Consider the following 14,194-nt stretch of genomic DNA (forward strand, 5'->3'; position numbering starts at 1 on the left):
TTCTCGCTTCGAATCACCGACATGTGGAACAGCCTCCCCGATGACATCGTTGGAGCTCCAAGTATGAACGCGTTCAAGAACAGACTAGATAAAGCTATGGAAAAATATATGTTCAGATTTGAAATGCCTAGCTCCTTATCGAACCCGGTGGAAGTCTAGTAGCTACTTCAAACTATCGCCAGTCATGAAAAGATCCGGTCAAATGACACGAGTTTAGATCTATGAACAAGGCACGAAAAGGAAAAGAATCGGCGACAGGCCACATCAGGCCTACATTTCAGCGCCGACATCATTATGTTATGTATGCGCTCCGGCCTGTGACTGAACTGCGCTGTTGCGGTGGGGGCTTTGTATCAAAAGCCGTGCATAATCCCGGCTGCGTTACGCTCGGGAAGGATGAACCGCACTGTGGACTTGGGCTATGCTGACCCCTAGCCATCCACCCATCCATGCGACAACATTTCTTCTCGCTGCGAGTCACCGACATGTGGAACAGCCTCCCTGATAGCATCGTTGACGCTCCGAGTAAGAACACCTTCAAGAACAGACTAGACGAAGCTATGCAGGAGCAAATGTTCAGTCTTAAAATGCCTTGCAAATTACGGACCAGACAATAAGTCCAGCTGCTATCTCAATCAATAGTCAGTTATTGAAAGATCGGGTTCCAAAGGCCGGATCCCTTGTGAATCAAGTCACGAAAAATTCAAGAATCGGCAACAGGACATGGGCCTATTTCTTCAAAGGCGACACTTCTATTCTATTCTAATAGCTTACGGATAATTTAAGCTGAAATTCCCAAAGAGTTCCCAAAGAGTGACATACGGCCGTAGAGGGTTAAAGAGACGACAGGGCTGTTTATACCTTATGAACATTGGTGGGTGGCTGCTGCTTAGTTTTTGTATTGTATATATAATGAAGTTTTATAAAATAGCGAAGAATGATAAGTATTAAAATAATAAAGAAAACTCGAAGTGAATTATCTACACTATGTTATTCAAGCATACTGATCATTCATTTTCGTATCATGATTTGAGTCTCATTCAGGTGTTCGTAATTTTACATGTGTGGAGTAAATATATAAAGAGTTGAATTTTTTAATGGTATGAACGATAATATGAAAATGAAATTATACTGTACGACAACTTGAACTTATCTACGTTAACAGAGTTAATTTTTGTGCAATAAAATTATAAGCTGAACACAAAATTCAGTGATATCAAACGATTGACAGAAATAAGCAAGATAAACTATTAATTTCAACATCCCTATAAGATGAGAGTTCCAATGAACGTAATGTTTATTTTTCGTCATTCATTTTTGTACGTCGGCCAACTCGTTTATTTCTCTCGGGCGAAGTCAAAACAAGGCATGTAACTTGTTGTCGGTCAATGCAACTAGAAACAGCGCAACGCTTCCACCTCATTGCTCCAACGCAAGTATTTTCTTTCTGATTGTAGCGTATAATATTTGTTGAATATGGCAGAAGAAATGAGCGTCACGGTGGCTTCCATGCTCAAAGGCATAGAGAGGTAAGTAAGATGATCAATTATTGATATTGTCACTCTCACAAAATAATGTAATAACAACAGGAACGATTCTGCTTTCTTAAATTAGTTTAAATGTTGGTTTCTTTCTTGTGAGGCAGGTGCGTAAACTTTCTGAGCTGTGGCTCTTGTGTCTCATAGATTATTCAAATCTATATAATTAAACATGACATTTAATAACCGTAGTAATATTTCTAGAAAGGAAGATTCTGTTAATTTGCTAGAGGCCACAGAGCACAGACTGGATGACTTGTTTTTCCTGGAGTAGCCTAATCCAGAGTCCAGACTTTCCAGAGTACATGAGATGATGAGGGCTTCAACAGTTCAACTTCAAGCCCTAGCAGGCAAGCACTGGCATTCTGGCAATAGTGGCATTACTGGCATACACCTTGGCAGCAGGATGGAATTCTAATTTTGAAGGTTCATATATTATTTCGATCCACCAAGACAACTTTTTCGATCAAACATCGTTATTTGAGGCAAAAAATGAACTTCTTAAAGGCATAAAAAGCGAATACAAGTATACTTAAAGGATTCCTAATATATTCACAAACGTATTTAAAAGTCTCAAACCATAATATTCTTCCTATACAAACAGTTATTCACTATTTGGTACAGCAAGGTCAACTGTCAAATTTGACACATTTTTCGATGATGTCACTGGGTAGCGTGCATTGTCTCTCTTTGGATCTCAATATTTTCCCACTAGATGGCCAAGACATAGTGTTTTGGCAGTAGTTTACCGCACAAATGTATGACGTCATCATTTCAACCATCAACGAACGCATGGAACTAAAACAAAGCTTAATATAAAGGAAAAGCTAGAGAGGTGACGGAATTACCCACGATGACGGAATATACCGCGTTTACCCTACTTTTGGAAATTTGCAGCCCAATTGTCAATTGTGCTCTTTTGTTAACAATTGTCAATTGGATGGAAGGTAATTCATCTGGCAGGAATCTTGCCGGCATAGTGGCAAAGCAGGGACTTTTTCAGACTCTTCATTCAAGTTCATTTTTGAGTCCCATAAGTAGACCAGTTAAGTATCAATGTATCATGGATACCAGCACTATCATACATAAGATATTGATTTAAATCTTGAGTAGATGAGAAAATTAAAAATGAACTGACTCTAAAAAATCTGGTTTGTCACTAAAAACTCACTATGGAACCGCAAAATTTTTGCAGTTACGGAAATGTTAGCAAAGCTCTAATCGCGAACCTGATGCAAAATGTTTTCCACGCTTGCATAGGTAGTCATAGTGACAAAGTCAGTACTTTTTCAGTCTTCAGAGACAAGAGTATCATCCAAGTCCGTTTTTGAGTCCTATGACTATGAGTAGATCAGCAAAGTATTATGGATACCAGCATTATCAATCTATGATGAATTATCATGACAAGATATTGGGTTAAATCTTGAGTAGATACATAAATTGAAAATTGATTCCAAAAAAATTCTGGGGTGCTGCTACAATCTTGTCAGCCAGGGTACAGAAAGAGAGTGAGTATCTGGTGATCTTTGGGAATGCATCTGCCTCAAAATTTATCCCTTTAAAAGATGTTGCCAACACATTTGGATTGAAAATGATGGCGTTTCATATATTTACCAATCTCTGGCGATGCTAACCACGGAACAGGAGGTACGTGAGTGGCTGCATTGTTTTCAAATTTCCTGTTTTTGGTTAGTGGGATGAATCTGCAAAGCACAATCCCTTGTTTGGTAATTTTGGTTGCAATGCAATTGGCCATTGTAATACGTGGGGTGTTTAAGATACACTGATCAAAGTTGGTTTTGTAAGAATTTTGATGAAATTTATTTTTGCAACGCATCTTGAAGACTGCCAGCTTGGGTACTGTCTACACAAAATTTATGGTCAAAAAATGCAAAAATTTGCAGTGCATTTACCAAACTCTGCACCCTGGATCTTGTGTATGATAATGCTGATATCCATGATACTTTACTGGCCTAATCATAGGACTCAAAAATGAAATTAAGAAATAGTCTATAGACTTCTGTTTGACACTATGCACCCTGATATGCAAAGAGCTATATTTAATCATAAACTTGCTGCATGCACTGGTTCTGGGAGACATTTGAGTCTGGTATGAGTGCTGCTGCTACTAAAAAACTCAAAATCTGCCCCAACAATGTTTTAAAACTTGTATAAACTTAAAAAGCAAGGTCATCATCAGAGTGGCAAAGCAGAGAATTTTTTAGACTCTTCCTCTAGTTCATTTTTGGGTCTTATAAGTAGACCAGTTAAGCATCATGGATACAGGAGTGTAAATTTGATTTATTAAATTTTATTTTTTGAATAAGTCCTGGATCCCAGCATCACCATGCTGTAACTTCACTCAGTCACGCAACTAAACAACATTTAAGCTTCTGGCTGTGCTAGAACACCATAATCCAATAATTAACACACAGCATAAAGGTAATAGCTCCTCAGGTCTTCAGCCATTACTTAAGCCTGTTTGCTCATAAGCACGCAGTTCTCTATCCAGCTGCACCTTTTCTGTCCTAACCTATTCATGCTGCCCCTGCTCTCAGCCTTCTTGCAGCCAATGACTGGCTCTACCAGCACATTTGAACTGCCTTTCCAACTTCCTGCATTCAATGAGGTTAGGTTAGGTCCGCTCAGGTTTGTCAGTTGCATTGACATTTAAATTATTACTTGATATTATATCAAATCATTATATACTTGATATTTCTATCAGTAATGTACTGATGTAAGTACCAAAACCTACTAAATGTATCAAAAATAGCAAAATGCACCAAAACTGTCTGAATTTTAAGAAATACAGTGTTCTTATGTTCTCTCATAGTTGACATGGGGAACAGACTCCATACGTGAAGCTGTCATATTTAAAAATTCAAGTATTTTGCCATGAACAACATGTGATCATTCATTTTCATGAAGAATTATGTAGGAGAAAACTCATCAAGCAGGAATCTTGCAGCTCCAAGAATGGTGGGGAAGCTCTAGTCATGGCCTAAAAATTGGTCATGTGGCATTACTTGATCCGTAGCAGCCAATGATTTTTGAGAAACAATTTAATTTCTAATTTCCTTACATATTTGAAGATTTTGATCAAGATTTTTTGTATGTTAATTTTGCTATCTGATGTAGGTACAATATTGGGCATATGCCACCAGTGAAATGAGGAAAAAAGGCCCATGCTTACAGTCAATTTAACCCATTTCTGTAGCTTTGACTTATTTCTTGAGTTATTCTGAGAAGCAGTGCATTTTTTACAACAAATTTCAATAATCACCCACCATATATTAATATCTGCCAGATATTCTTGATCAAGTATGGAATATATCTATTTTTTTGAGCTGCAAATAGAGTTTTACTTCTATTTTTGTGGCTGCAAAGATGAATTATTTCCTATCTGATGATCACATGATCAGGCTGCAAGACTACTAGCTCATTGCAAATGTATCACTTTAGAGCCATGCAATTTTTGTAATATGTAGGAAATTTTCAATTTCATTCCAGATTGGCTGGTTTCCATTATACTTACTGATCCACTATAGGACTCAGGACTCCTGATATATATATATTATTCTTTGCAAGAAAAATCAGTTTAGCAGTGTGGCAAAATTTTCTAATTTCCATCTTTATGAAGTACTTTATTGTATTTTTGACCTTAGTTATGAATCCATTTAACTTGATTGCCATGTTGGTTTCCCCCATTCCAATTAACAATTGTTTTCACATGCTCATTGTTGGTAGAGTTTGTACTCTTACTGAACTGAAAAATTTTTCCTCCCCAGATACAACCCCGAGAACATGAGCACCTTGGAGCACTATGTGGAGCTACAAGCAACTGAAAATGCCTATGATTTGGAGGCTAACTTGGCTTTGCTGAAACTCTATCAGTTCAACCCTGGCACTTACAAAACCAGTATAGCTTGCCTAATCTTGCTCAAGGCTCTCACGAACTTGCCGCACACAGACTTCGTTCTCTGCAAATGCCTCCTGCAGCAAGACCAGGTCAGCTAATTATTCTTCATGTACTTTTTGGTATTGGTGTTGCTTAGGAGAATAATCCTACATATTTGAGAATCCCTCCATCAAATCATCTTTCATGCTGCAAAGACCACTTGTAAACCATTCTTTAAATTCGCATTTTGCAATTTGAAGTCAATGTTTTCGGCACCATCTATCCTTTGTGACCTGGGATCATCTGTTAGTGTTAAAAAAAAGTTTGGTAATATGACAGGTCAGCTTGTATGCATACTACTTACGTTACATAACTCTTGGTGTTCAATGATATCTTCACATAAAAACGTTGAGTTTAAAAACGGCCCTCTTTGCTACGCACCAATATTTTTGGATGAAAAAATTTTACACAAATTTTTATGTGGGTAAAAGTCCCTATGAAAATAATTACTTATCCTATATGATTATTTTACTGTGCAGATGGAAGAAGATCACATCTCGCGCATCATATTTCTCCATGACTTGCTTGAGATGTGTCAGTTCAAGCAGTTCTGGGATGAGCGCGAGAACTTCGAGAAACTGGTTAGTTGGAGATGTTTTTAAATTGCAGAATGATTAATGCAATAATCAAGTCACAAAAAAGGACCTGCGTGAGACAGTCCTGAGATGCGGCCCCTTTGTTATTATTACTATGTGCAAATCTCTTATTACATCCCTCTAATAACGTTATTTGCGTGACTTCTCAAGTTATATTACCAATAAATAACATTAAAATAAAGTATTACCAACAAATTTTAATAATAATTCTATTTTGAAAGAATCCCTTATTCTATTCTATTTTGATCGAAAGAATCCCTTATTGGTGCAGGTGTCGGGAGTGAAGGAGTTTGCCAACAGCATCCGTCGTTACATCTGCCATGTGGTGAGCATCACCTACCAACACATCGAGAAAAGCGCGCTGGCTTCGCTTCTCGGCAACTTGGATGGTCAGTTATTTGTAGCTTGGAATATTTCTGGTAAAATTGGATACAAACTTTTGTAATACAACTACCGTTGAAATTTTACCACACTTGGAAATTAAGAATGACATCGAAATGGTATTGTGGATACAGCTCGAAAATAAAAACTCAACTCGTAAGAAAATTTAAGCTTCCTGAAAAATCCGGTGGTTTGTAAATTAATAACCGGAGATTCCTTTGATGAGAGCAACAGCTTTCGCTAGTATTGAAGCGCCGGGGCACCGTATGACGATGCTGGCGCAAGCTTTCAATGTAGCCGGGAGTGATGGTCTCACTGTAAGCCTCCCTCATGTGGTTTCTTGGCCCTCCAGATTGTAGGTGGCATGTGAGGCAGCGGCTCAAGGTCGTACGATGCAAACCGATTTAATTTACATTTTGGAAAAGTCTACAACCTACTGGAGACTCAATGATCAGTCTCCCTCTATCAATTTACAAACACACCGGGTTTTTTCATTTTAAATTTTGTCTGAATAATTTCAAGTTCATTTTCGAACTGTATCTACACACACTACCCTTTGTTTGTGGTACTAATGTCATTTCGAAATTTCAAGTGTTGCCAAACTCTTCATCTACTTGATGATGCATATTCGAAACGTCATAAAATTAACATGAAGTGTCGTTTGGAAACCTTACACTCGAACTTTCATATCGTTCAAAAAGCCCAAGTCGCCGAATTTAAGAAGTAAGAAAATTGTTAAAGAATACGTTCATATCTTAATTATTATTTGCAAATAATTTTCCCCTGTATATTCAGTAGCTCATTCTTGTGAGCAGATGCCTAACAGATTCAAGGACATGGGATACGTTTACAGCTCTGGAAAAGTTGCCAGAAAAATTGTATTCTCAAAATTTTCCACAAAATAATGATCACTGGTCACATTGATGAGCACGAGTTATGCCTTACTATAGTGAAATTTGCTAAATAATTTATTATTTATTGGCAGATAACGAACTGGCTGTGTGGATCAATATGAATAACTGGTCTGAGGTCGAAGGCGGTTACATCTTCATTGCCAACCAAGAAGAAACGGTCAAGACAAAGAACATCACTGAGAAGATCGAATTCGATTCTGTTGCGACCATAATGGCCGCATGCAGATGAGCTGCATTTCAGCGAACATGTGTTTGATTCTAATAAATAAAATGGCCACCAAAGTGATGTATCTTTATTGAAGGTATAACGTACCTGCTGCCGAAGATAAGCAGCGAAATATTGCTAGACCCCATTCATCCAGGACAATAAAAGATATTTGGTATTTGTTTACTAAGTTTTTAAGCAACGGGGTTCCTAACAGAAATGTAGCAAACAATCGAACCTTAAACTGGTTTGTAGTCAAGCTTGGTCTCGAGCTTCTTGTTGTCCGCCACCTTCCTGACGGCCTTCATGAAGTCCTCCTCGATAACGTAGTCGCGCTCGTTCCTGATGGCGAAGAGACCAGCTTCGGTGCACACATTGCGCAGATCTGCCCCGTTGAAATTGTCCGACAGCTTCACTACGGCTTCGTAATCTGAAATCAGCCACAAAATATTTACTGAGCCGAGTAACCATCTGACAAAACTAGTTAGATATATTTTACTTCATCGATAAAAAAATCTAAAATTCTAGTTCGCGTAACAGGGGAAGCTCAAGGCCAAAAAAGCATTATGAAATTATATGAATCTCCTCGAAACAGAACAACGATGAAACTTGTAACGTGTGAATGGAGTGGCTCGAAAAACAAACCAGAAATGTCATGTTTTCTTGACCTCGTTACCAGAAGCTTCTTAGTTTTGTAATAATTTAAGCATCATGAGAAACGTGGCCTCATACGGAGCACATTAATTAAAATGAAAAATAATGCTAAGAGGTGAACTTGCCTCCAGTAAAGTAAAACGTGCAGCAGACCTCACCTATTTCTCCTCTCTTAGTGATGGGCCCCGAATGTATTTTGAGAATCTCAAGGCGCGCCTGTTCGTTGGGAAGAGCGATTTCGATCTTCCTGTCCAGACGACCAGGCCTCAGAAGTGCCGGGTCCAGGGTGTCAGGACGGTTGGTAGCCATGATCATTTTTACCTAATGAATATTCTACGTTAGAATGATCGTGTATATTAGTTCAGTAGCAAGTTTTTGCTTCATTGTGTTAAACTCGGCAGGTCAACAAGATCCATGCATTTCAAGCTTGGAATTTTCAATAATTCCAGGCTCTGAAAATTTCCATACGACCGTTAAGTTTGTGAAGCATAAATTTTAGAAAATATATAACTACACGCAGGGAAATCAATACAATAATCAAGTGAACTCACAGCCTTATTATACATAATATAAATTTCTCTACCGTTTTAAACGCTCTCAAGCTAACCTCATTTGAATCCAAAGAGCGTATTAAATTAAAATGTTTATTCTTGTTGCGACAAGTACTTTCAAATAAGTATCAAACCAGGCAAGTAAACTTTCATACAAAAGGCTCCTTTCTTAATTTTGAAAGCTCGCGCGACAACGTACTCGCGTGAAACATGCCAAGATGGGTTGAATTCCCTTATTGCCATGAGGCCAGTTTGTTGAACGAGTGACAAAATTATTCGAGTTGATCATATGTAGCAAACTAGATCATTCAAGAGCTTATTCAACTACTGCTTCTTAACATAATAATACAAACAAAAATCGGCATTTTCTGAAATAGCCATATCTTCTATGATATTACAGGTATATGCCAGGAGCACAGCAATCAATTTGGTGAAATTGGACTCTGAGTTTTTCTCGATGCTAAAGCCTTGCCTGGCCAAGAGAGTCGAAGCCGTCCATCTGGTTGAGGAGCTCCATAAGAGTGCGCTGAATTTCACGGTCAGCAGAAGTTCCCTCAGAAAACCTGCACAAGCAGACAACTTTGGAGTTTCATTCTTGGTGCACAGAAACTAGCTGACACTAGTAAGAAGTAAGGTCTCTCTAATTACTAAATTAAAAACCCCATTTTACAACACTTCTCTTTAACTTCACTTCTTGTTTGTCTGTCTGTCTGTCTGTATGTCTGTCTGTCTGTCTGCTACAACTCTTGTAATCGAAATTTAATACACTTCTACTTATCCTATCGATCTGAAATTTTGCACACTTGTTCAAAATTGGAGACAATGCATGAATCAAATGTCAAAATGAATGATTTTTAAAATTTAAAATTTTTTTTTCAATATTAAAAAAATTGAAAAAATAATTTTGTCAGCTACAAATCTTATAACTGATATTTGACACACTTTTACCTGTCTAATTGATCTGAAATTTTGCACACTTGTGTGAAGTCAGAGGCAATGCATGAATCAATTAACAGAATAAATAGAGTGTTGTCTTTAAAAAGTAATTTTTAAATGTATATTATTTAAATACTATCTGATCTACATAGGAGAAAAAACAAAGTGAAGTAATTGCAATTCAAGGTCTCAACATTACTAATAACAACAATACTTGTAACAACATCACAAAATACACAATTTCATCAGTAAATAATAGTGTTAATGAATTACATGAATATACCCCAGAAATTTTGTGTATAAATATACCTATAGCATATGCGTTCGGTTCATCTTACCGCCTGCCTCCAATAGCATCAATCTCATCCATGAAGATAATGCATGGCTGATGGTCGCGAGCATAGTTAAACATCTCCCTGATGAGACGTGCAGATTCTCCGATGTACTTGTCAACAATAGCGCTCGACACGACCTTCAGGAAGTTGCAGTCAAGCTGAGAAGCGACAGCTCGAGCAAGCAGGGTCTTGCCAGTGCCTGGAGGGCCGTACAGCAAGCAGCCTTTAGGAGGAGAGATGCCAACACGCTGGAACAGCTCTGGGTTCAGCAGTGGCAACTCTATCACCTGCACACACAGAAATGCTTTGTAACCCCCATGCTGTCATCACAAATATTTCAGAAGAATGATCGAATGAGTAGAAGACATTTAATATTAATCCTTCATTTATCCATTACGTCAAGGAGAATAGTATTTAATTGTTAATGGTATGAAGTACAAGACATCTTGCTAAATAGTAGACAACTTAGAAATTGTGATGCATTTCATAAATTTATTTATTCATATACCAAGAAAATGGACACAAGAGCAGAAATGTCACCAAAGGCACATGATAAAATTGATGCAGGAGCTTTCTTAACTGACCTCCCTTAGTTCCCTGATCTGATCACTGAGTCCACCAATTTGGTTGTAGGTAACATCACCAGGGTCTTCATGGCTCATGTTGTAAACTAGTGGGTCGACTTCACGTGGCAGATGTCTCATGATTGTCAGAGTAGTCATGTCTAAGGCCACTCTTGTACCAGACTGGAGTTATCAAACAAAACTTTAAGTTAGTCATTTTGAAGAAAAAATAGAAATGACAACTTATATCTAGTGGTGTTTTATACACATTTCATTAAAACCCGGTATAGTATCAAATATAATGAGCACAGTGAGATTTTATTCTTCAAGAAATATTAACACATAAAAAATGAATAATTTTGGACATATCAAGGAAAGAAATTGAATATTTACACAAGGTGATAAAATAGCAGACCTTGAGCTTGGCTTTATCAAGCTGTCGCCTGCAACCAACAACGTAGCGAGGGCCATTAGTGGCCTTGACTATGAACTTCTCTTCAGTTAGCTGCTTGAGAACCTCTCCCACTATCTGGCCCACACTCTGCAGTGCCTTCAGGTCATTCTCACTCTTGTCATACTGCTTGTCAAAATCTCGCTTCTCTTCACGCACTGCAAAATAAAGAAAGTCATTTAGAACAGGTCGTGGATATTCAGCACATGCATAATGCATTTTTTAGAAGTTGCTTGAATATTGTCCACTAGATCGTCAAAATATTGGGTAGTAGTCAATCATTACCATAAAAATTTATTTCTAATACACAGAATTTTGGCTATGGCTCAGAATACCATATTTTGGAGCCTAGAAGAAAGCGCTAATTTGAATTTGCATAAAAAATTAAGGCACACAGAATATTACAAAAAGCAAGAAACATGAGCAATTTCTGGATAAATTGGATAAAAACCCTAAAACTTTTGCTTCTGAGCTGACAATGCAGAAAAACATTACACTTGCAATTGAAATGAGGGTTCTTCAAAATATTCACAGCAAGATGCTTGAATAAACATGTAAGCATTCAATATTTTTGTTCATCATATGATGAGTAAAAGTTCAAAACTTTGTAAATAAATTATCAAAATTTCTTATGTACTTCTGTAATTAGGGTAAATGCGGTATATTCCGTCATTGTGGGTAATTCCATCACCTCTCTAGTTTTTCCTTTATATTAAGCTTTGTTTTAGTTCCATGCGTTCGTTGATGGTTGAAATGGTGACGTCATACATTTGCGCGTCAAACTAATGCCAAAACACTAGGTCTTGGCCATCTAGCGGAAAAATAGAGATTCAAAGAGAAAAAAAGCAAGCTACCCAGTGCGATCATCGAAAAATGTGTCAAATTTGACAGTTGACCTTGCTCTACAAAATAGTGAATAACTGTTTTTATAGGAAGAATATTATGGTTTGAGACTTAAACAGAACTTACGTAACGCATACGGTTTTTTTTTATAGTTTTTCATTTCTCGATGCGTCCTTAAAGTGTCGGAATATACCGCGTTTACCCTATTAGTGACAGGTCTAATGGTCTAACAAACACCAAAACCACTGTACTATAATTACTATATGCAATATAAAATATAGTTTACCGAGTTCAAAATATGTAAATACTATTGGAATGCATGCAAACAATATTCATTGATGGTCAGATCAAAATTTGATACTGGATTTTTTTTTATTTCAAATAAATAATAGCTAAAGAGACTTTATTATTATGATTTGAAATTATGAAATTTATAATTTTGAATGCAAATTGTTGTACATGCCTAGTTGTGCATTTAGAATTAGAGCTAGGGTAAATGCGGTATATTCCGACACATTAAGGACGCATCAAGAAATTAAAAACTATAAAAAAACCGTATGCGTTACGTAAGTTCTGTTGCCTTCACATGACTCTCAAAACACTTCACTACACATCAGCAACGATGAAACGTCACAAAATGTTGCCATATTCATTCAAAAGCCTTTGGAATGGAAACTACCAAATCCCTATATTCCGTCACTTTGTGTGGCAACACCCAACACAAGGTGAGTCGTATTGCATCAGTGCTTCAAATTTAACTGATACGTATTGCCGACATCCACGTGTTCGAATTCCGTTTGCTGTGTGAGCTGTATTGGGATCATAGTGACAAACCAGAGATTTTTTAGAATCAATTCATTTTTAATTTCCTTATTTACTAAAGACTTAAACAAATTTCTTATGTAAGATAACGGTAATGCTGGTATCCACGATACTTTACTGGTCTACTTATAGGACTCAAAAATGAACTTGAGGGAGAGTCTAAAAAACTCTGCTTTGCCACTATGCCCTACCCTAATGTACTCATACCAGTATATTATCATTTGTGTTAATTTTTATAACAAACACACATACCTAAACAAAATTTATAGCAGCTTTATTCATAATATTTGTAACTGATTATTTTTTCTTAACACTGAATCGACTGCATAGCCTAGTGGCAAAGCAGCAATTTTTTAGACTCTTCATCAAGTTAATTTTTGAGTCCTATAAGTAGACCAGGAAAGTATCTTGGATACCAGCATTTCCATACATAAAAAATTGATTAAAATATTGAGTAGATGAGGAAATTAAAAATGAACTGATTCTAAAAAATCTCTGGTTTGCCACTATGATCTACTGTCTACATTACATTCTCAAACAGACCCTATAACTTTATTTTTTGAATTGGAAATACCTACATACATAGCACCCAACTTTAAGATGTTCTCAATTCAAAGAAATTTTATTGAATGCTTCTTTTAATGGGCATTTTAATAACAAAGCATGATTCAAGTTCAATACCACAGCCAATTTAACTCTATAGCAAACTGTGCAAACAAGTTACAATATATGATCAATTAAAATTGCCTCCCAGTATGACCCACCACACCCAGGTAGTACTTATAGGACTTGAAATTGAACTTGAAGGAGACTCACTTCCCTATGCCCCACTGTCAGTAAACACCAGACAGTCCAGGCCAGGCCCCACTGCCCCAGAGCAAATAGGTTTAATATGGGCGGTAAATATATAATCAGCAGACACAAAGTGATAATACTCTTAATTGACACCCATCACCGTACTCACATTTTCTCAACTTCGCTTCGATCTCTCGATGGTCAATGAGTCTTCGTCGATAAACTGCAAGATTTTGCTCGCGATCCGTAGCCATCTCACTGTGTTTGTATCACAGTCCTGGATGACACAAACTTTTCAGTGGCTACAAACTCCGAAGTTACTGCTGAAGTCCCAAATGAGGGTTCGAGTTACGTGTCTTTGTATCTACTGCGCGTTTCATAGGTAGCAAATATATCCTATATACAAGAGAAAATTCGAGATAACTAAAATTGTTCGCTTAAAATCTAAATTTATATTCGAAAAATTAACAGCGTTGTTTCAAATTCACGCAAGCAGTCATAAAAAATTTAATAATATATATATGTTCCACATGAGAATAAATTTTGGAGAAATTCGAAATAGGAACCTTGAAATAGTGGGCACGTCGGAAAATAATTTGACATATTATTTTGGGGTAAATATTATTATCTTCTGAATTCTAGCGATAATTCC

At 37.0% G+C, this 14,194-nt stretch overlaps 2 protein-coding genes across 2 annotated transcripts; one reads left to right on the top strand and one right to left on the bottom strand.

Moving 5' to 3' along the window:
* The first annotated feature begins 1,357 nt into the window (after positions 1-1,357).
* Positions 1,358-7,670, top strand: LOC108672693 (eukaryotic translation initiation factor 3 subunit K). The gene is made up of 5 exons (XM_018160401.2): positions 1,358-1,529; positions 5,327-5,546; positions 5,976-6,077; positions 6,364-6,481; positions 7,459-7,670. The coding sequence occupies exons 1-5, from the start codon at positions 1,477-1,479 to the stop codon at positions 7,614-7,616; spliced, it is 651 nt and encodes a 216-aa protein (XP_018015890.1). The 5' UTR covers positions 1,358-1,476; the 3' UTR covers positions 7,617-7,670.
* On the bottom strand, positions 7,667-13,844 carry LOC108672692 (26S proteasome regulatory subunit 10B). The gene is made up of 7 exons (XM_018160400.2): positions 13,712-13,844; positions 11,047-11,240; positions 10,653-10,814; positions 10,072-10,355; positions 9,270-9,360; positions 8,405-8,567; positions 7,667-8,022 (listed from the first exon to the last, which is right to left on the bottom strand). Exons 1-7 carry the CDS (start codon positions 13,794-13,796, stop codon positions 7,832-7,834), a joined length of 1,170 nt encoding a protein of 389 aa, XP_018015889.1. The 5' UTR covers positions 13,797-13,844; the 3' UTR covers positions 7,667-7,831.
* Positions 13,845-14,194: the final 350 nt, after the last annotated feature.

This window comes from Hyalella azteca, unplaced genomic scaffold (assembly GCF_000764305.2).
Source record: "Hyalella azteca isolate HAZT.00-mixed unplaced genomic scaffold, Hazt_2.0.2 contig3531, whole genome shotgun sequence".
NCBI classification, from domain to species: Eukaryota; Metazoa; Arthropoda; class Malacostraca; order Amphipoda; family Hyalellidae; genus Hyalella; species Hyalella azteca.